General features: G+C 40.4%; 1 protein-coding gene across 1 annotated transcript in view; it reads left to right on the forward strand.

The window, feature by feature from the left end:
- Positions 1-1,525: 1,525 nt before the first annotated feature.
- LOC117524763 (pyridoxal kinase-like) overlaps positions 1,526-15,666 on the forward strand; it is a 34,579-nt gene continuing 20,438 nt past the window's right edge. Inside the window, exons 1-6 of the mRNA XM_034186582.1 lie at positions 1,526-1,722; positions 4,326-4,380; positions 7,322-7,426; positions 9,054-9,137; positions 12,702-12,736; positions 13,596-13,681. Coding sequence (XP_034042473.1) covers positions 1,642-1,722; positions 4,326-4,380; positions 7,322-7,426; positions 9,054-9,137; positions 12,702-12,736; positions 13,596-13,681 — 446 coding nt within the window. The 5' untranslated portion in view covers positions 1,526-1,641. The remainder of the gene's footprint in view (positions 1,723-4,325; positions 4,381-7,321; positions 7,427-9,053; positions 9,138-12,701; positions 12,737-13,595; positions 13,682-15,666) is intronic.

Genomic DNA, 15,666 nt, shown 5'->3' on the forward strand with positions numbered 1-15,666 from the left:
GCTTGATATTACTGCAGTGAAGCTTCACTGTGCCAAGATCACAGATTACATAAAAAAAATAAAATACTTCAGATTCTCACAAAATTTGCACCATGGATACATATTAGTGCATAAAAGACTGAATTTTGGAGGTGATCCGTATCCGTATGTCAGAAATCTCTGATTGGTTTTGTTATATTGCACTTTAATACAAAGTACTTCACAGAAAAAAACACAATAAAAACAAACTGCCACTGGTTAATAATAATTACAATTAAAACAAATAATAAAAATACATTAAAACAGAAATAAAATAGTAAACCATAAAATAATTCTCATCATCAACAAGTTTCGGCATCAACAAAAAAAAGAAGAAGAGGTTTTTGGGCTAGATTTAAAAATGCAGATAGAACAGGGGCTCTTGTCACATACAGACTGCAGGTTTTCTCCTCATCAGACTGTACATAGGGCATCACAGTGGCTTAGTGGTTAGCACTGGTGCCTCACAGCATGAAGGTCATGGGATTGATTCCCACCTGTGGCCTTTCTGTGTGGAGTTTGCACGTTCTCGCCATATTGGCATGGGCACCCTCTGGGTGCCCTGGTGTTCCTCCCACATCCAAAGACATGGGGGTTTAAATTGCCTGTAGCTGTGCGCGCGGGCCTGCGACCCGGTCCTGGATAAGCGGTTGAAGATGAGTGAGTGAGTGTGTGGATGTGAATGTGTTTGTCTGTCTATATGTGGCCCTGTGATTCTGCCTCACACAGTAAGCACATGAAGGTGAGTGAGTGAGTGAGTGAGATTGTATATGGATAACAACAAGAGAAAACAAAAAAATAATACAACTTATCAAATGATATAATCGGTTCATAAGAGCTGTCTGTGTTTGTGCATCAGAAAATACTCTGAATATTAGTAAATCAAATTTAATAATAAAAAATATTGGTTTGGGGGTTACTATTTTAATTAAAGGAAAAAATTGTTTAAATTGATTTGTTCAGTCGACTTCTGTCCATTGCAACTACAGCACCTCGCCAGCAGGGGGCAGTGCAGCCCTCAGTACCCCTAGTTAACTACTTTCATGCCCTTTTCACTCAAACCTCCACATTATTCCAACACCTTTTCAATACCAATAAAATCGTGATTTACGCACAAATTGTGCCTAGTTGCTTTTTGTTTCTCTGTATGTTCTCTCCCCAAGAACAACTTGGGAACTTGTCTCCACTGTAATACGATACAGTTTGAAGTTGTCTTGTTACAGTCTTGAAAATATTTCCCGCTCACAAGAGTACGGGCCTACTCATAAGTATGGGAATACACACATTTCGCATTTTTATTGTCGTTTGTTTGGGCAGTCTGCTGCTCCCACTGAGATACATATATTATATGAAACTCTATAGCTGCTCCCCACTACTGTCCAGTTGGTGGCGGTAATGCACTAATGCCAGCCGCCTCTAATCCTCATGGAAGAAGAGGAAGAAGAAGAAGAAGAGGAAGAAGAAGACTCGCGTTGCGCGCCCGGTTCTGCTTTCTAAGATCGAGCGCTTCTTGTGTCAACTTTGTGTCAACTTTGTGTCGTCGTTCTCCGGAGACTGTTTTAAGTGCGCATTGATATTTGTAGCAGTTCAAGCCTGTGTGGCTCGTGTTTGTAGCCCGTGGACATGGAGTGCCGCGTGCTGTCCATTCAGAGTCACGTTGTCAGGGGTTACGTGGGGAACAAGTCCGCTGCCTTCCCGCTGCAGGTAAGAACCGCAACTCTGCGCCAAACTCATCATCTTTAAACACTTTAAAAACACGGGATATTGCTGTGAAGTTTGTTACTGCTTTGAATTAAAACCGCTGGATTGTTTTGTTTACTGACGTAATTAGCTGTTATTTTTTAAGATGTACAGCAGCTACAGGTGGTCAGCAGGACAAAGTACTTAAAAAAAAACTTTTGGATTTCGTTGAAATGTTGCTGTTTGGCCTATTAGAATTACGTATCCGCCAGCAGGCACTTCCTGAAAGAACTATTTCACTTTTTCCACAACAGTTGTTGAAATATTTTAACGTTGTTGCTGGGTTTACACTCAGGAACAGGGTGAGAAGCTCAACTATCAGGGAGGGACTCTGAGTAGAGCCGCTGCTTCTTCACATCAGAGGAAGGCGTTAACCACCCAAAACGTGAATCAACTGCAAAGTATGAATTATCTGCAGACCATGAAACGTGAATACTGAAAAAAATATCTCCCGAAACATGACTGCAGGTCTCGCAAAATGAAAACATGAATTTCTTCACAATTTAGTGTATGTGCTTGGCTGAGGACCCAATGGTGTGAAGCTACCGCCTGTGGGATTATAACTGCACCTTTCACTTTCATTGCACTACGGGGCCTCACACCACCCCTCAACCCGTGTGCGCAACCATGACACTTGCTCAAATTTGATCCCCGCACTGGCACACACTCTGGCGTGCCAGTGAGTAAACTCATCATTATACAAATTATGAATATTTATGAGTTCAACGGTATGAATATTTCATGAGGTGAAAGATGGAATGTAACATTCAAGGAGGTGAATGGTTCTTTCTATTTCAAGAATGAAAAAAGATTCATTATTTGTTTTATATAACGGTGAAAATAGATCCTTGTCATTTGATATTTTATTAATTTATCAACAACAGAAAAGGGACTTACATTTTGGTTTGCACTGGTGCTTTGATGTCAACAGTCCAACAAGAACTTTAAATAGGAGTCCAAAATTGTTCTCAGTAATCTGTGGTGCTGTTCACTGACTTTGTGTACAGACTGCCGTCTGTTTTCCTCACTCCAGTGAAAAATCACATCAGAAATTTGTCCAGGTTTTCATTTTAACTTCATCCTCTTCATCCTATCAGCTTTTCATGCCTCCAGACATCTTGCAGTGTAGTGGATTTGTTTTTTTGTTGTTGGTTTTTTGTGTTAAAAGAATTAGCACCGTCAATTAGCTCTTTCAAATCATCATCCATCAGCAAAACAAACTCTGCCATGTTTAGCTAAACGCTGCCCCCCACTAGTGAGCAGTGATCGCAGTGTGCAGTTGTACAAAATGTATGGAACCAAATTTACACGCTAAATGCAGTACAACACAAATGGGATGAATAATCCATGTCACATAACATACAAAGCACCAATCCAATGACAACGATCCACTCAGCCGTTATATAAAAAATGTTGTAAACTGTGCACAGCTGCGTGCCAGTGCGCCAAGACAATTTTGAAATGTTCAAAACTTCTGGCACGCATGAATTTCATGAACTAGTCCTGAATATTGCGCAGCCTATTCAAAAACACTGTGCATCAATGCGTGTCATTGCGTACAACGCATCTGAATTTGAAATTTGTTTGTTTATTTATTTATCTTATATTTATATAGGCAGTCCCTTGAGACTCAACACCTCACTTGCAAGAGAGACCTGTGTCACATATACAAATTACAGCATTTCCAAAAAACAGTATTACAACAACATTGGATAAAACTGATACTGTGAAGAGATGTTACATCTATAATGAACATAACTTTACAGATGCATTACAGTGGGGGAGGGGGAGAAGGACCACCAGTGAGTTTTTAGCAACGGTTTTGGTAAATATGTACTCTGAGCTGAAGTGGGAGCTCTGTAGAGAAGAATGTGACAAAAAAAAAAAAACTCAGGAGAAAACAGTGGGGGGAAAAAAAGACCAGAGTTTCATAGTTTCTCTTTAAATTCCACTATAACAGAACCTCTAAGGATCTTCCAAAATCCTGACTCTAAGAAAATAGTCACAAAATTTCCTGGGGCTCTCTCTCAATCTCAAGCACTGAACATACTGTTCATGTGAAACCCTTCTGGGAAGCTGAATTTTTTTTTTTTTTTTTTTTTTTTTTTTTTTTTTTTTGGACTCCTAATGATGATTGGGACAAAGTCTGGCAGTGTTCATCAGGCTGTCTTTTCACTAACTAAAGCAGGGAATTACAATTCAGGATCATTTATCACCTTGAAATTACTCCAGTGTTACATAACAACTTCAGTTCTTTATTTCCAGAATGGAAAAGGGTCACATTCTCACTGTATTTGTGAATGTTCTTTTATAAATGATTTCTGGAGTGAGGTTTTTAGGGATCCTTGACTTATGTACATGTGATTTCTTAGTATTTTTTATTATTTTTAATAAATTTGCAAAATTTCCAAAAACCTTTTCCATGTTGTCATTATGGGGTGTTGTGAGTATAATTTTGAGGGAAAAAAATTAATTTACTCCATTTTGGAATAAGGCTGAAACATCACACAATCTGGAAAAAAGTGCTATGTGCACAGTTTTAACACCCTTTTTTCTCTCCCAATCAGGTGTTGGGATTTGAGGTTGACTCAATTAACTCCGTTCAGTTCTCCAATCACACAGGTTAGTTGATCTCTCTCACAGAACATGTGTGCTGCGTGACCCCACTGTGGCTTCCTGAATTGCTCCATTATATTGTAATGCAATGTAAATATAGCTAAGTAAAGAAAATGTTTCATTTCTTCTGTTGGATATCCTGTAAGATGTGATGGTTTTACATAATGTCATAAATGGGATATGAGAGTGTTCATCATAGGTCAGAGTTCTTGGACTTTGTCTTGAGATAAGCTGAGTATGGTGAGTGAAGGGGACGGACGGCACTATTTGACTTAACTCCAGAAGCAGAGGTGTAAAATCCCTGCTTCAGTCAGAGTCCTACCATGAATTGCTTCTACCTGTGTACTAAAAATGTGATTTCACTGTCTCGTTCATCTGTCTGCCTGAAGCATTCAAGTATCGTATTTTCCGGAGTTTCAGTCGCACTTGTTAAACAATGCCTCTTGAGGAGGAAAAACCTGTATGTTGCGTTTGTCTTAACTTTTTTCTTTCTTTCTTTCTTACTGTATTATCAGCTCTTTAATTAGTTTTTTTTTTTTTTTGGTGCATTGTTGTAGTGTCCTCTTTATTGTTGGTATTGCGGCCAGTCTGCTCTGTGTCAGCCTGATGCTGTCAGATCTCAGAAGCTAAAGCAGGGTAGGTCCCGGTTAGTACTTGGGGTCAAAGCACAGGGTCTGTATGTATTTCTCCAGGTACACCTGGAGTTGTCAGGAAGGGCATCCAGCATAAAACTTGTACCAAATTCCAAAACAGATGTTTCTTCCACAATGTACCAAAACAGGGAGATGGTTAGACATGTCCCATATCATAGCGGCTGAAAATATGGTCTCATTTGTAGCCTCGTCCTTGTAAATATTAACAATGAGGGTTTCACTTTTCCCAGTAATCCTTGTGGGACAGGAAATCGTTGGAAATCAATTACAAGACAAAAAGGCATTGAGTAGTACTTTGGCGTTAGCATGAGAGTCCATTTTGAGAAGGTCAAAATTCTGGTCAGTTCCTATTATGATATTACTGTACCCTTGGGTTTTTGTCTGCTCAAGAGTTTGTTTGAACCTTTTAATAGAATTTTTATCATTGGTATTCGGGACTCTGTAGAGTTCTCCAACCACGAGTTTCTTATTTTGAAAGCGAGATTGTGTTTCCTCGAAAATTGTCTCAAATTCTCCATCAATATTTATGCCAAGCTCTGGTTTCCTTCTCATCATGTGAGAGGATTATAGATACATTGCGACTCCACCCCCAGTTTTGCACCTTTTGATTTCTGCAAAAAAAAAAATTGTAACCTGGCAATTCATCACGTGTATCATTTTGTTCCATCAAGAATGTTTCAAACAACAAGATAAAATCTTTGGTTGATGTTGTTTGCCACCATTTTTCAGCACCAGTATTTTTAGTTGATCGATTTTTATCAGTGTGGCTGTGAATATTTAAATGAAGAGTTGAAAAGGCATATTTCTTCTTCAAGGCAAAAGAGAAATTGCTGATGTAGGTTCTTCTGTTTGTCTTGATTATGTGACGATATTTACATATGAATTTTGTGTGTAAAAGTGCACAAAATATTACCAAGTTAGAAATAAAAAATAATAATCATAATTCTTCTTTCTTCTCAGATCCTCCCCCTCACTTCAGAGAATTCACCTTTTTTTTTTTTTTTTTGTTAATTTCCCAATCTCTTCCCTGAAATTTGATATTTCAGAAACTGTGGCTAGAATGTAGCTTTCAGAGGACATTTAAAGGTACACTTTCTCCTCCAAACAGCACATGCCTCTGTTTTACCACAAACTTAATCCTCATTGTAGGAGGTGTGTTCTCTGGCATGGGGTCAAGTTTGGACTCTGTGAGAAGTCTGTGCTCCAGTAGGGAGAACATACAGTGCTCAGATGTTTTTGTGTTCTCATGTGTTCTGTGGTTATTAGCAGTCAGTGCAGCACAGCAGGGTTTTCTTCAGTTAAATGATGAAAGGAGGATGACAAAGGATAGAGGAAGCTGACACCCAAGATTCAGGCATCCCGTTCATTTATGCAGAGACCCTGTTTGGCCCCTGCCAAAACACTGAAGGGAGCCTCATTGGTGAGCGGTGGGGGGGTGGAAAGCAAAACGGTTTGGAAAATACTTGAAGCTCTGTAGGGAGGACAGAAATGGTCCATATCAACACAAAGTTTAACTCTGTTTTGTCCTTCCTTCAGTACTGCTACAAAGTTGTTAAAGTAAGAAATTGCTGGACATCCAGCTTTTTCTGATGCAAGGCAATCTTCTAAAGACTTTATGTGTATGACATTACCAGCAGTTATTGGCATGTACAACTGAGTGTCATCAGCGTAGCGGTGAAGCACACTCACAGGACCCTTTATTAGGTACACCTTTCTAGTACTGGTTTGTACTCCCTTTCACCTTCAGAATTATTTAAATTCTTCATGGCATAGATTCAATAAGGTGTTGGAAACATTCCTTAGAGATGTTCGTCCATATTGATATGATGGCATCATGCAGTCGCCCATTCAACCATTCTGCCCATTCTCCTCTGACACCTACAAGACATTTTCATCCTCACAGCCAGCGCTTACTGGATGTCTTCTCTTTGGTGGACCATTCTCTGTAAACCCTCAAGATGATGTGAAAATCCCAATAGATCAGCAGTTTCTGAAATACTCAGACCAGCCTGTCTGGCACCAACAACCATTCCACATTCAAAGTCACTTAAATCTCCTTTCTTCCCCATTCTGATGCTCGCTTTGAACTTCAGCAAGTCATCTTCACCACATCTAGGTGCCTAAATGCATTGAGTTGTTGCCGTGTGATTGGCTGATTAGCTATTTGTGTTAATGAGCAATTGAACGGGCTGTGCCTAATAAAGTGGCCGGTGAGTGTACATTTAATGATATTTCACAGGCAGTATTAAGACTTCAACAGTGTCCTCTATTACAATTCTCTGCTTTTGTTTTAGGTTACGCCCACTGGAAGGGACAAGTTCTGACAGCAGAGGAGCTGAATGTGCTGTATGATGGCATCAAGCTCAATGAGGTGAACCACTATGACTACATCCTCACAGGTGAGTCAAACTACTGTGGAATGTGGGAAAGAGGGAGACCAAATCCTGCCGTTATTATTAAAAAACATCTTGAGGAAAAAAGATCTTTATTGCAAAGTTTAATGGTTGTGAATGCATTAATCAAGTTCAGTGAAATTAAACCTTTGAGTTTTAGTGAAACTACATAAACTTTTAAAAACATCTAGAAAATAAACTCAAATGTTTGACTTCATTCATTTTTCCATGTCTAATGTCAGTGTGATTAATTTTTTGTGTGTAGTCATTGTCTATATGCATAAATGAAGTCATTGTCTTTTATCTATGCTTCTTATTTCTGTGTAATGTCCACGTTCTTCCCAGTGATAACCCTTCCCAGTTTTCAAGGAAACTTAAAAACTCAAGGATTCAACCACAGACCCTTTTTTTTTTTTTTTTTTTTTTTTTGTGAATGGGCAGTTTAGTATCTTGGCAGTAAATTAGCATTTTCTAGGTAGGTGGGTCAGTCCATGTGTTGGACAAGGATAGGACATAGACCTGTTGGACTGCATTCACTGGTTTTCTGTCGAGTGTTGTGGCCTTCATAGGATGGTGGTATTGGTCTGTGTAACGCCACTGGTTTGTATTTTTATTTATTTATTTTTGCACTGAATCCAAATCTGATTTTTGGGAGTCATGAATTTCTGCAGGGTTTTTTTTGTGTGTGATTGAAATAAAGAAAAGAGCCGTCAAACAGTCCCATAATGCATTGCTGTACCAGTGTAATAAATGATGTGTTGCCCTGATCAGGCAACACAGGGTCTAGTGATGGTCTAGTGGTTAAGGTGTTGGGCTTGAGTCCAGAAGATCATGGGTTCAAATCCCCACCTGACTGGAAAATCACTAAGGCCCCTTGGGCAAGGCCTTTAATCTCCTATTGCTCCCGGTTGTAGTGAGCGCCTTGTATGGCAGCACCCTGACATCGGGGTGAATGTGAGGCATAATTGTAAAGCGCTTTGAGCGTCTGATGCAGATGGAAAAGCGACATATAAATGCAGTCCATTTCCATTTATCTCCCAATGGGAGAATGCAGCTTGCACACATGATCACCCCCATAAAACAACACGATGGCTTCATTCCACGGTGATTTGAAGACGGAATGAAATCCATGAAGATTTGAACCAAATCATAGCCCACTGCTGTTCTCATAATTCTTGATTCATTTTGAATAATTGGCTCATTGATCATTTCATTTCACCAAAGAGATGCACTGTAAAAACAATAATATTGTTATTGATGATACTGAACTTATATTGTCCTAATTTCTATTCTTAATTTTGTATAATTTGCCCCCTGTGGTATCAGTCACATAGTGTATTTTACTGTGTGTCATATCGAGTTTGACATTCTAGTATTTTGACAACCCGGTTCCTGATCTTTTTACTCGGTATGTAGTCATACTTTCTTCATTGAAAGTAGGATGCTCCAGCTTCAGTTGTTTGCAGCTGATGTCTTTGAAACATGGATGACCATCACTAGACTGGCAGGTGGTAAACACAAGTGCACTAAAGTGGTTTCTCACATCAACTTAAGAGATTTTTATGAAGTGTTTAGTAGAAATGTGCGAGTAACTGTAATACCAGCGTATTTTAATTTGTTCCATTTTCTTCAGGGTACAGCAGGGACACGTCTTTCTTGGAGACAGTGGTTGACATCATTCTGGAGCTGAAGAAGGCAAATCAGAGCCTGGTGTATGGTCAGTGTCGGATTCCTTATTTCTTCTGCCAGCTGACTGACAGACAGACAATACATAACCTTGGCCTTTGTCTAATTTCAGACATTAAGGCCTGCAGTTTGATGGTGTTATACGAATGGTGCAGAACGCATTGTGCATATACTTTGATGCATGATCACAATCATATTGTTATTTAGACGACACTACGTCTCAGCACAAACCATGACGCTGTGTGCTAAGGAACAAGGTTAAGTTTCCACCTATTCTGGGGCTTGTTGTGAGCTTTGCGTAAAACTGTAGAATCAAAGCGCTACCTGTCATTCCCTTTCAACCAGAGTTTGCCAGGCACACAGCATGTGGAATTAAACGCATGCAAGTGAGACACATTCTGGCAAGGACACGGAGCTACATGCACCAAACATATTGGCCGTTATGATACAGTGGCAAGAAGTAGTACAGAAACCCTTCAGCTGTTACATGTCTTAGGGCCCCTTCACAAATAGTACGAATAAGTACAACTCAGGGCTACTCACAGCAGAACAGTTCATATGAGCGAACCACGAAAACATTGAGCCGACAGGCAGGCGTGCACGATGCCGCTGCAACGGTTCATGTACACAGGAAAACAACCATATCGCAGCTGCTGTGAAGAACAATAAATACAAAATACATGCTGCTACAGTTTCGTGCACGTGGGAACATGGTGCAAGCAGCTGTACGATGTGGTTACATGTCGCACAGCTGCCGTTACAATTTAAAAAAAAAAAAAAAAAAAATTACATGCCACCCACCAGATTTGAACCTGCACTTTCCAAAAGCTCTGATTGCCAGTCAGAAACTTTAACACTGAGCTTCCATCGCTGTTCTGTGAAAGACACAGGAAAATGCCTGATATCAAGAAGGACAGGGACGTATTTAAAAAATAATAATAAAACCACACACCATATAAAAACACCGCATTTTATTGAACCCCTCTTATCAAGTGGACAATACAAATATGATCCATCTGTTCCTCTGTAGATGGCCCATGGTCACAGATGTACAGTCATGAAATGACATGAATGAGAAGCGAAGCGCTACTGGCGGTATGTCCTGCTGGACACGCATGTCTTGTGGACAGTGTGCCACAGGACAGACACCGTATCATGTGGAACAGAGCTCGCGTGGATAGCGTGACATTCAGATTGCCCGCTGCGTGTTATGATCTGACAATCTGTTTCAACTGAGGTAGCCTGTCAATGTGTGCGCCATGTGCATGCTCGCTGCAGCCCATTGCAACAACGATATATGTTTTTATGTATGTCCACGTGGTGACAGCAAGCAGACACGCGCGTCACAGTGGACAGTTGTTAGTTCATGTCCATCCAAACACGGTACATGTTCCCCAGCCATGATGTCCAGAGCCACAGATCTCCACAGCCACTCCTGTGGGCAGCCACACCCCCTGTCAGTTCAGTGCACACACCGTGTCACTGTGTCCATTTGTAAAGCCACACTCATGGGGCACTAGGCAAATCTCGCATCCAGCTCGACAGTGATTGTCTGCTGACTGTTGTTGTGCTAACAGTGCGAATGGCCACACATTTCCTAAGTGCCATGCGAGCGGTGTTAGATTTTCATGCTTGTCACCTGGAATTTGGCAGACACCTGCTATGACAGGGTTCGATGGGCTAGCAACAGGTGTACGAGGCTTTGGAAGCAGCTACGATTTTACACAGATTACATACGATTCCTGCTTCAACCAAAGTCACGCTATGTGTGAAGGGACCCTTAATTTTGAAATTACTTCTTTTTTTTTAATTCAGACTGGCTTATATACAAAAAAAAAATCGAAATTGATGCCCTTTAACTCGGTGAACACACCCACGGTGAGGCAAAAAAAAAGTAACACGTGTGAAAGTGGGATCTTTGTGTGTGACCACACCTGTTTTAGACTACAGTAACATGCCCATGTGAGTGCAAAGTGAATTTGGAGTTGAGATGATGTGGTCACCAGGTGTAAAAACCATAATCTGTCAGGCAGAGAGAACATAGAGAGGGCCGACTCCCACAAAATGATATAATCTGGATGCCATTTTGATTGTGTGTAACTGGGGCAGTTCGGCTGCTGCAGTGGAGTGACATTTTGTAAACAAAACTTCCCTTGAGTGTACTACAAGCTACTGTAATGTACTATTTGACTTTACGACACAAGGAACTACTATTACAAAAGTTTATTTAAACAGCTGTTATGATTGTGGAGTGTATAGAGTGAAAAATAAGGCGCTGTAAGTATATTATAACCTAGGCAGCCTGACGTTTTATAGTTTTAGTTTTATATTTTATATTTAGTTTTATATTTTCTGTTGTGTTTTTAATCAGGTTCTTTTTGTCTTTCTTTAAAATTGTATTGTAGCATTATTAATTATTACTGTTGTTGTTAATATATAAACAAAAGTAAATTTAAAATATTACAATTTGTAATACATTTGACTCTTACGACAACAAACGCTGAGCCATTATTATACAGAAAACAAATGCACACAAACGTGCTGACAGCTGCAACAGCTTAATGCTAACTTTAACATTGAAAATGCCATATACATGCTAACGTGTTAGCATTGGTCCCGTTTTGAAGTTATAAAATACATCTATCAACTGTTTTAGAAGACCATAACAGGTCGGTTTAACATAAAAAAGGTAAATATTACTCACAGACATATGCTCTTTGGGGTTTTAGTGGGGGAAAATTAAGATAAAGCGAAATAAAACAATGAATCAACGAAGCATTAGATCGAAGCACTGCTTCAATCTGCGAATCACTGCATCAATTGGTTCAAGGTTCAAAGCAAAGCTGCACTGCAGAAAAGTTTATTACAGACCCGCTGCAGGGTCTGTAATCAATGTAGAGACCCCCAAAAATGACGGCCACTCTGAAGGACCGATAAGGGAATCGTTAAGCAGAAAGGTTATTGATGTCGGTGGATCGAATCATTTCTTTACGATACCCTTTGGAAAGGAGTAGAATGCCACTTCCTTGTTTGTTTTAGTGTACTTGGTGCAATTGATAGCCAAGCACTCAGTTCCTTTAGGTCTTGATGTTTTTCTGATGTTGCTGGTGTGATAGTTATGATCCATGGTCATGAAAAATGCACATAAACAGAAACTTTTGTCTCTAATACAACTCTAGAGTGACACAAAGACTGCCATTGTACATCTATAGCAACACCCAGTTACACACATTCAAAATGGTGGCCAGCGCTCAGCCAATTACAATGCAGCATATAGGAAGTCGGCCCACTCTATGTTCTCTCTGCTGTCAGGTGGACATGAGCAAAACACTTGTTGCATTGTGCAGTGTGTTAGTTTGCACCATCATAACCCCTAAACTAAAGTGTCTAGAGGTTATGATGGTTCCTGGGCAAGCATGATTTGAGCAGAGTTTGGTAATGATCCAAATCTGTTCATAAAGTTTAATTTCTGTTACATTGCAAGCTATGTTTGACTTTATTTCTCATTTTATTAAGTCACAAGTTTGTTGTTAAGGATTAAAGTCAGAACTCTGTTATTATTCCAAAAATAAATTTTGCATGAACTTCTCCACAGTTTGCGATCCTGTTATGGGAGACCAGGGTGTTATGGTAAGCATCTTGCAATAATTATACATTGTTGTTTTTCCTCACACTATTTGTTATGGAAAAATGCAAGAGGGGAAAAAATGTTCTTTTTGTACAGCCTTAAATCAGAAAATATTGGGATTGTAGAGAAAACCAACTGTTGACATTTATTTCACTGCACATTATGAACCAACAATAGTTCACGTTTTGTGTGGTCGGCTTCATTTGATTTGTTAATGCACAAGGGTTGGCTGAAAAGTTTTGCCAATTATTTCAGTAACATGATACCATGACCCTTGTCATGGTCCCGCAGATCTTAAAGGACTGGAGCCTCCTCAGGAAATCGAGGCAGCTCTGGGCCTTTTTGTTGAGGTCTTCAGTGTTTTTAGACCAGTCCAGCGTATTGTGAATGTGCATCCCTAGATATTTATAGTCTTTCACCATGTCCACACTATGCCCCTGGATGGAAGCGGGGGTCACCGGTGCCCTGACTCTCCTCATGTCCACAACCAGCTCCTTTGACTTTGTAAAATTTAGATTTAATGTACATCTTTCCTGCATTTAAGGCCTCAAACACACAGCCACCCACCAAAACAATATGAAATATATTTGATTCATACTTTCTGTTATGAAATGAAAGTGAAGGTAAATCTAAGAACTAATCTAAAGGTCGTCACCCCCCCCCCCCCCCCCCCAAGTTTCCATGCCATCCCAACTTTTTTTTAATTGGGGTTGTACATTTTTGTATGAAAGCTCTTTAAAAGTACAAATTTCAAAGCAATTTTGCATTTAAAATAAAATAAATCACTGATTCAAGGTTTGTAATTGTCCATAAAACTGTCAAAAGAATCATCTGTCTTAAAACTTTGCTTCTTTTTTTTAGTATGTGCCTGAGAACCTGCTGCCAGTCTACAGGGATAAAGTTGTACCACTGGCTGATATCATCACTCCCAACCAGTTTGAAGCAGAGTGAGTGCAGTTCAAACCACCATTAAATACATTAAGCCTCGGTCCCACCGAATAATGAAGGCTGAAGAAGGAGCCACGCATGGGTGTGGGGTGATTATTCGAAAAATGACCCACATTTTGATCTATCACGTATCCACTATGAAGGTGCTACTATGTGCCTCTCTGTACCCCGCATGTGCCGCGTAGCAGCCTCTAGTGAGCCATGACCGACCTGTCATTATAGCCTTGAATGGCTCACATCAGCCACACTAAGCCACGTAGCGCCATGATAACGCCATGTTGGCGCACGTTTTGGCATGAGTTTGGTCCAAACCTCCAGCCCTCCCACACCTGGTCCCTTTAAAGTGTGAGTTTTCAATTCAGATTCACAGCAGCATTTAAAGATGTCCCTTTTTTTTTTTCTTTTTTTTTAAACGCAGTCCAAAAATAGACACTCCAGCACAGTTCCGCAGTTGTGCGCTGTGCGCCAGGCTGCTGTCCACCTGTAATGCACCAGACCAGCTAGACCCGAACCACGGGTTCCTGGAGAGCTGCCTCTGTGCTCCTCGCTGGCTCCGCGGCTCTCCGGCTTTTCTTCTGCGGCTTTAAACACACAAAACTTTGTTTGTCTGTTTATTTCAGCAAAATCGCTCTTTTGCGCGCACGCTGCTGTTGTCCTTTCATGGACAGCAGCCTCTGTGCTCTTTCTAAGTGGCTTCCTTTCCATCCGTGGCTTGCTGGCTTTATTTTTTCCCTGGCTTTAAACACAGTCATTTTTACAACGTGATTCCACTTTTGACTTTGTGTTCGTCCGTTTATTTCTGCAAAAGCACTCTTTTGCGCGCGCGGGGCCGTTCTGCATACAGAATGAGGTGGCCGTTTTATTATATACACCTGTGGATCATTTTATATATATATATATATATATATATATATATATATATATATTTCTTCCGCAGCTTACAAGTTATCATGAAACAACTTTTAACTTTGTGTTATGTCTTCAAAATTGGTCTTTTGCGCGCTCTCCACCTGTGTTGCCGCGCAGCTCCTGCTCTTAGCTGCTCCACTGGAGTTATTATCTTCCATGGCTTTAAACACACATCTACTTTCACGCAGTCACCCAAATTTTAACTTTGTGTTTGTCCAATATTGACTGAAATATCACTCTTTTGTGAGCTGGCGTTCTGCCTAAATGCTCGTTTGAAGCGTGATGATGAGTCACTGCCTCAGTGCGCACACACAGCGGAGCTCATGTGATCCATTAATTCCAGAAGTGATTAGAGGTGTTTTCAGCATCCAAGGTTTGACAGAAAATGATTAATCTGCTACAAAATAATTATTTTATATAGAGTCCAGTGCACAGAGCAGGTGGAATTGTGTGCGCAAGAGGAGAACCGTTCCAAAAATAGCCTCTCAGGTCTTGCCTCAGTGCACACACACAGCGGAGGTCATGTGATCCATTAACAAGATATTAAATCAACATACTTTTACATACAACAGACATACTTTTACAGCTAGGAACTGTTTTATCAAGCTATAAAAAACATTAAAAATAATTACCTTAAGCTGTTCAAAATACATTCCACATGGAGCAGGAAAGAGGGGGGGGGGGGGAAGCATCCAGATGAAACAGTCCTCTGATTCTAGAAGTGATTAGAGGCGTTTTCAGCATCCAAGGTTTGGCAGAAAATGATTAATCCACTACAAAATAATTTTTTTATATAGAGTCCAGCGCACAGAGCAGGTGGAATTGTGTGCGTAAGAGAGCTGTTCCAAAAATAGCCTCTCAGGTCCTGCGAAGGTGCCAGGCGCAGGGATAATGGACTTTTTGCAGACTCGTAAGCACCACGCAAATGCCTCTAAGCCGTCGCAGTAACTCGAACACAAACTGCGCCACGCTGCTGTTGCTAAATTTTGAACATCTTGAAATTCACACCACGCTCAGAGAGGAGCCTCGTTAACTGAAGATAATGCCTCTAAGAGCCACTCTGAGCCACTATACT

Source organism: Thalassophryne amazonica, chromosome 14 (assembly GCF_902500255.1).
Source record: "Thalassophryne amazonica chromosome 14, fThaAma1.1, whole genome shotgun sequence".
Lineage (NCBI taxonomy): Eukaryota > Metazoa > Chordata > Actinopteri > Batrachoidiformes > Batrachoididae > Thalassophryne > Thalassophryne amazonica.